This window comes from Bombina bombina, chromosome 5 (genome assembly GCF_027579735.1).
Source record: "Bombina bombina isolate aBomBom1 chromosome 5, aBomBom1.pri, whole genome shotgun sequence".
In the NCBI taxonomy this organism is placed as follows: Eukaryota; Metazoa; Chordata; class Amphibia; order Anura; family Bombinatoridae; genus Bombina; species Bombina bombina.
Window position 1 is genome coordinate 1,052,436,014 of NC_069503.1, and position 7,741 is coordinate 1,052,443,754.

The 7,741-nt window shown below is 35.8% G+C and overlaps 1 protein-coding gene across 1 annotated transcript in view; it reads left to right on the top strand.

Annotated features, from left to right (window-relative positions):
* DEPTOR (DEP domain containing MTOR interacting protein) overlaps window positions 1-2,072 on the top strand; it is a 293,215-nt gene extending 291,143 nt beyond the window's left edge. The window contains 1 exon segment of the mRNA XM_053715320.1: window positions 801-2,072. Coding sequence (XP_053571295.1) covers window positions 801-929 — 129 coding nt within the window. The 3' untranslated portion in view covers window positions 930-2,072.
* The last annotated feature ends 5,669 nt before the right edge of the window (window positions 2,073-7,741 follow it).

The window sequence follows — 7,741 nt, forward strand, 5'->3', positions numbered from 1 at the left end:
TAGTGTCTAACAGAACACAGGCAGTAGGGGCAAGCAGAAACACAGAGTTGGTCAGCAGGACACAGAGAAGAAATGGCCAAATGAAGAAATGGAGCAGGAAACAGAATTTTCCAAACTGGTAGTGAGAAGAACATTCAAGCTTTGGCCAAGGTGTTTGAGCTGTTCCTAAATAGCATTAGTAATGATAGCAAGAAAATACTGTATCTGTAGGTTTGTTGTACTTTTCTTGCTAATTAATTGTTATCTTAAAATTGTTTCCATAGCATAATAGATTTCTTTAGATTGTTGTAATTTCTAAGATGAATTTGTCAAACCATGTGCAAGGCAGTTCCAGTGTAACATCTCATTAAGGGCCTGATGATAAAAAAAAACTCACAACCATGGAGAGAAAGCACACAAAATCTTTTATTTAGACCTTATATTGTAAAGTAGGGGTCTCTCCTTCGCATACAGAAACCTTCATAGTGAGATAAACATTTCCCACGGTAAAAACTTGTCTTTTTAAAATTGTTTGAGGGCCCTTAGCCCCACTGGACTTCCTAATGTAGAAACTCGCACAAATTTGCTTTTCAGATTTTTAAATTTGTCTTTCTCAACCAAAGAAAATTGGTGCTATCTACCAATGAACAGTATTCTTAATCATGAACTTACATGAATTTCCTTAGTTTCAATTTGTTAGAACAGACTCAATTTTTAAATAATACATATAATAGCTGTTTTCTTTAATAATTAACAGAACATTTTGGGTTTTCCAATGTTTTTTTTATTAAATATATTTATATTTATTTTTATATATTTAGATCTGCCAGTTTGTCGTTTCTGTGAATGGACTCAACGTTCTTCATTGTGACTTTCGAACAGTAAGCAACTTAATCCTAACTGGTCCTCGGACTATAGTCATGGAAGTGATGGAGGAACTGAATGTATGAGCAGAATAATCTGCGAGAGATATGTGGCGTGCCAAGTAATATTGTGAAACAAAAAACTTCACTAATGTTGGGAAAATTATCAGCTTGTTCCAAACCTTTATTTTTTGGTGGTTTTGACTTAAAGCCTGATAAGAAACAGTAGCAGCTACATGATAAAACTTGAAAATAAGATGACGTTATTTGCCATATATGTCCACATAATTAATAAGCTGTGCGAAAATTCTTTATGTACTGTAAATGTATGTCTTTGTTTATCTAATATCTTGTTGAGAATTTTAATGAATGTCTAATATGTTTTTAAGTGCCATTACAGAATTGACATGATTTTATTATATATTGCTAAGAAATTATAATCGTATGTACAGAGACAAATTCTGTAGAGTGTATGTATATATGTATGTATGCAAGCTGCTTCTTGTAATCTCTTTATCCAGGAATTCAACAAATGAGACCATATGGAACTTATTTCAATGGAAATAAAAACAAACAAAAAAAAAACTTGAATCAAATTATATACAATTGATTGTACTTTTACGAAGATTATATGAAAGGTTCACTTTCATGCAAAGGGAAACATTTTCTTATTGGTACATTTTTTTACAATAATTTAAAGGTAAAATTTTTATACCATTTAACACAAGTTCCAATCATATTGTATATGTTCGTTTGGTTACATTTTATAAAGACAAGAAATGCAAGCCTAATTCAAAAGGTTTAGCATTCCATACACTGCTGACAAATATGCTGTTAATTGTTTTCTGGGTGGAAAAAAATGTTGAATATAAATAAATCTATGAAATATATTTAGTTATTGTTTTTAAGTATTTTCATTTATAATGTTTCAGGCAGTTTCTTAATATTGTTGCAGCGGGGAGGTTCCTATGGTGTCTGGAATTTATGTTCAATTCACAAAGCTAATTTATAAATATATAAACAATCATCTTATTGCCAAATAATTGGTATAGCAAATCAGATGTGAGATATATGGTAACATGTAAATCATTAATTAAAAAATATATTGAATATTTGTAGAATGTACTAGAGGTAAAGTCAACTTAATAATTCTGTCCAGAACTTTTTTTGAATACTGTTTAATTGTAACACATTTAGATGATTGACAATAAACATTTAATATAACACTTATCTGAGTCTATGAGAATTTTATTTGTAAATGTAAATATATATACTATAGGAATCTTTTAGAGAATTAAATGGAAAGGAAGTTGGAATTTAAAACTTGAAGCATTGTATGTATTTTTAGTGAAGAATTGAAAAGAAAGAACAACACGGAAGGGGCGCCAATGGTGCAGATCAATGAGGGTTTCTGAAGATGTACCAATGTACAGTGATAACAGGGTACTCACAATAGATGAGGGCATTCAATCATGCCAGTAGAGACGGGCTGGATTTTGGCAGCAATCCAGCTGGCTGAACAAGTAGGCAGCTCTCTATCAGTATCCAAACGGAGACAGGCTAAAGAAGTGAAACAAAGTACAGAGGCGCCAATGGTGCAGATCAATGGTGGTATAAGGCACAATAACACCCCAATATGCACAGGATACTCACATGTAGTGAAGGCAATCAATCTTGCCCATAGAGACAGGCTGGATTTCACAGCAGTCCAGCTAGCTGTTCCAAGGTGTGGTAGCAGATGGGTGGGTGTTAGAGTATTGGTACTCTATAGTAGCATAGCAGCAAGAAGTGGTAGTTAAAACACTTAGAGTTATATATATATTTTTTAAATAAATTTACTTTTTACCAAATCCACTCTAAGTGTTTTAACTACCACTTCTTGCTGCTATGCTACTATAGAGTACCAATACTCTAACACCCACCCATCTGCTACCACACCTTGGAACAGCTAGCTGGACTGCTGTGAAATCCAGCCTGTCTCTATGGGCAAGATTGATTGCCTTCACTACATGTGAGTATCCTGTGCATATTGGGGTGTTATTGTGCCTTATACCACCATTGATCTGCACCATTGGCGCCTCTGTACTTTGTTTCACTTCTTTAGTGAAGAATTACCTATATATGGATTTGTGTATTAACATTGCTCAGAAATTGAAAGTGCACACACATGTACACACTGGTATTCTCTCATGCCTACAGAATGTATTATTTTTAAAGCCCATAAAACTACAATTATTCCCATTTTTAAAAAAATATTAGGCTAGAAAATGATAATCCACTTGTATACAGGGAGTGCAGAATTATTAGGCAAGTTGTATTTTTGAGGATTAATTTTATTATTGAACAACAACCATGTTCTCAATGAACCCAAAAAACTCATTAATATCAAAGCTGAATAGTTTTGGAAGTAGTTTTTAGTTTGTTTTTAGTTATAGCTATTTTAGGGGGATATCTGTGTGTGCAGGTGACTATTACTGTGCATAATTATTAGGCAACTTAACAAAAAACAAATATATACCCATTTCAATTATTTATTTTTACCAGTGAAACCAATATAACATCTCAACATTCACAAATATACATTTCTGACATTCAAAAACAAAACAAAAACAAATCAGTGACCAATATAGCCACCTTTCTTTGCAAGGACACTCAAAAGCCTGCCATCCATGGATTCTGTCAGTGTTTTGATCTGTTCACCATCAACATTGCGTGCAGCAGCAACCACAGCCTCCCAGACACTGTTCAGAGAGGTGTACTGTTTTCCCTCCTTGTAAATCTCACATTTGATGATGGACCACAGGTTCTCAATGGGGTTCAGATCAGGTGAACAAGGAGGCCATGTCATTAGATTTTCTTCTTTTATAACTTTTCTTGCCAGCCACGCTGTGGAGTACTTGGACGCGTGTGATGGAGCATTGTCCTGCATGAAAATCATGTTTTTCTTGAAGGATGCAGACTTCTTCCTGTACCACTGCTTGAAGAAGGTGTCTTCCAGAAACTGGCAGTAGGACTGGGAGTTGAGCTTGACTCCATCCTCAACCCGAAAAGGCCCCACAAGCTCATCTTTGATGATACCAGCCCAAACCAGTACTCCACCTCCACCTTGCTGGCGTCTGAGTCGGACTGGAGCTCTCTGCCCTTTACCAATCCAGCCACGGGCCCATCCATCTGGCCCATCAAGACTCACTCTCATTTCATCAGTCCATAAAACCTTAGAAAAATCAGTCTTGAGATATTTCTTGGCCCAGTCTTGACGTTTCAGCTTGTGTGTCTTGTTCAGTGGTGGTCGTCTTTCAGCCTTTCTTACCTTGGCCATGTCTCTGAGTATTGCACACCTTGTGCTTTTGGGCACTCCAGTGATGTTGCAGCTCTGAAATATGGCCAAACTGGTGGAAAGTGGCATCTTGGCAGCTGCACGCTTGACTTTTCTCAGTTCATGGGCAGTTATTTTGCGCCTTGGTTTTTCCACACGCTTCTTGCGACCCTGTTGACTATTTTGAATGAAACGCTTGATTGTTCGATGATCACGCTTCAGAAGCTTTGCAATTTTAAGAGTGCTGCATCCCTCTGCAAGATATTTCACTATTTTTGACTTTTCTGAGCCTGTCAAGTCCTTCTTTTGACCCATTTTGCCAAAGGAAAGGAAGTTGCCTAATAATTATGCACACCTGATATAGGGTGTTGATTTCATTAGACCACACCCCTTCTCATTACAGAGATGCACATCACCTAATATGCTTAATTGGTAGTAGGCTTTCGAGCCTATACAGCTTGGAGTAAGACAACATGCATAAAGAGGCTGATGTGGTCAAAATACTCATTTGCCTAATAATTCTGCACTCCCTGTATATTATTTATTTCATGCAAGTGGCAAGAGTCCATGAGCTAGTGACATATGGGATATACATTCCTACCAGGAGGGGGCAAAGGTTCCCAAACCTCAAAATGCCTATAAATACACCTCCCACCTCACTCATACTTCAGTTTTACAAACTTTGCCTTCGTTGGAGAATGGTGACGCAAGCAATGCTTAATTTCTTCTGTGAAAGGCGCTTCTAAGCATTTTTAAGCCCAATTCCTCGCAAAGTACAGTGTTTGTCTGAGGGATGTGAAGGGAGTATTGCCTGATGATGCCATGTTTTCACCTATGGGAAATCTATTCTAAGGCTTTCTGTAAATTCGGTCGTAGGCGATTCATCTGCCACTTCCCTTTACAGATCGACATTATACTCCTCTACCATTACCTCTGCTGATATGTTTCAGTACTGGTTTGGCTGTCTGCTATATGTGGATGGGTGTCTTCAGGTAAGTATATATTATTTTTTAGACACTCTCAGCTATGTTTGGCACTTTATATTTAAAATTTTTAATATATATTGCATATATTTGCCATGAGTCAGGTTATGTTTATTTCCCTTTGCAGTCTAACAGTTTCAGCATGGAAATTATGTTTTTTGGAGTAATTTTGTTATTTATTTCTTACCTGGGGTTCCAGCTAGTTGTAACTTCAGGCTTCTTTTTTCAGATTTTCACCGGCAAATTAGGCTTGCGATGCTTCTATTTATTGCGTCATTCTTGGCACGAATATTTTTGACGTGAAGGTTGCATTTGTTGTGAGGCGAGTCACGTCATTTCTTGCGTCTTTGAGGACGCACTTTTTTGGGGGGCGAATTTGCCTTTGTTATTACGCAAATCGTGTCATTTCTTGTTAACTTTGGCGCCAAAAGTTTTTTTCTCTGCATTTGCATCATCCTTGTTTGTGTCATTATTAAAAATGTGTTATATTAAAGGGACATTCCCGAAACTGCTATTTTGAGGAAATTAGATATTTTGTTTAAATGTTATTTTTTTCTTTTTTTGTTACATTTTGCAAGATGTCCCAAACTGATCCTTCTCTGATGTTACTGTAGAAACTATGCTGCCTGTACAGAATTTCTACCAAAGCTAAGTGTGTATATTTTTTAATTAGCTGATTTTATTTCTTCAGCTCAAATATGTGGCACTTGTTTTGTTTTATTATTCATACTGATGATGTTTCTATAGTACATATACATCTACTGTTTTACCTTCACAGTCTAATGTACATGATATTACTGTTTATATAAAGGATTATATTGCAAAAGACATAGAGAAGGCTATGACTGCTATTCCGCCTTCAAATTATCGTAAACGATCTCTCCTAACTTCTCATAAACCTATGAAGTTTGTATTGATCGACAGCATACTGTAGTATTTCTGCTGATGTGGTTTTCTCTGACTCAGAGGATCCTATTTCAGAGTCTGATTTTGATAAATCAAACTTTCAATTGAATCTATTCATTCTTTATTAAGGAAGTATTGTTTACTTTGAGTATTGAAGAATCTAGTCCTCTTGATAACAAGAATAACAAATGTTTGAATTCTGTTTTTTTAAGCTTCTGAGGTAATTCTTGAAGTTTTTCTTATTACAGATGCTATCTATCATATGTTTAGTAAGGAATCTAAACTTAGTGCTTCTTTTTACCTTTCTTCTAGGTTTAAAAAGCTATAGCCTTTACCTATGGCTAATACTCGGCTAGATTTAGAGTTCTGCGGCCAAAGGTGTGCGTTAGCTACGCATGCTTTTTTTTCCCCGCACCTTTTAAATACCGCTGGTATTTAGAGTTCACAGAATGGCTGCGTTAGGCTCCAAAAAAGGAGCGTAGAGCATAATTTACCGCCACTGCAACTCTCGATACCAGCGGTGCTTACGGATGCGGCCAACTTCAAAAACGTGCTTGTGCACGATTCCCCCATAGGAAACAATGGGGCATTTTGAGCTGAAAAAAAACCTAACACCTGCAAAAAAGCAGAGTTCAGCTCCTAACGCAGCCCCATTGTTTCCTATGGGGAAACAGTTTCTATGTCTGCACCTAACACCCTAACATGTACCCCGAGTCTAAACACCCCTAACCTTACACTTATTAACCCCTAATCTGCCGCCCCCGCTATCGCTGACCCCTGCATATTATTATTAACCCCTAATCTGCCGCTCCGGAACCCGCCACAACCTACATTATACCTATGTACCCCTAATCTGCTGCCCCTAACACCGCCGACCCCTATATTATATTTATTAACCCCTAATCTGCCGCCCCCAATGTCGCCTCCACCTACCTACAATAATTAACCCCTAATCTGCCGACCGGACCTCACCGCTACTCTAATAAATGTATTAACCCCTAAAGCTAAGTCTAACCCTAACACTAACACCCCCCTAAGTTAAATATAATTTAAATCTAACAAAATAAATTAACTCTTATTAAATAAATTATTCCTATTTAAAGCTAAATACTTACCTGTAAAATAAACCCTAATATAGCTACAATATAAATTATAATTATATTGTAGCTATTTTAGGATTTATATTTATTTTACAGGTAACTTTGTATTTATTTTAACCAGGTACAATAACTATTTAATAGTTACCTAGTTAAAATAAGTACAAAATTACCTGTAAAATAAATCCTAACCTAAGTTACAATTAAACCTAACACTACACTATCAATAAATAAATTAAATACAATACCTACAATTATCTACAATTAATCCTAACACTACACTATCAATAAATTAATTCAATACAATACCTACAAATAAATACAATTAAATAAACTAACTAAAGTACAAAAAATAAAAAAAAAACTAAGTTACAAAAAATAAAAAAATATTTACAAACATTAGAAAATTATTACAACAATTTTAAACTAATTACACCTACTCTAAGCCCCCTAATAAAATAACAAAGACCCCCAAAATAAAAAAAATGCCCTACCCTATTCTAAAATTAAAATAGAAAAGCTCTTTTACCTTACCAGCCCTGAAAAGGGCCCTTTGCGGGGCATGCCCCAAAGAATTCAGCTCTTTTGCCTGTAAAA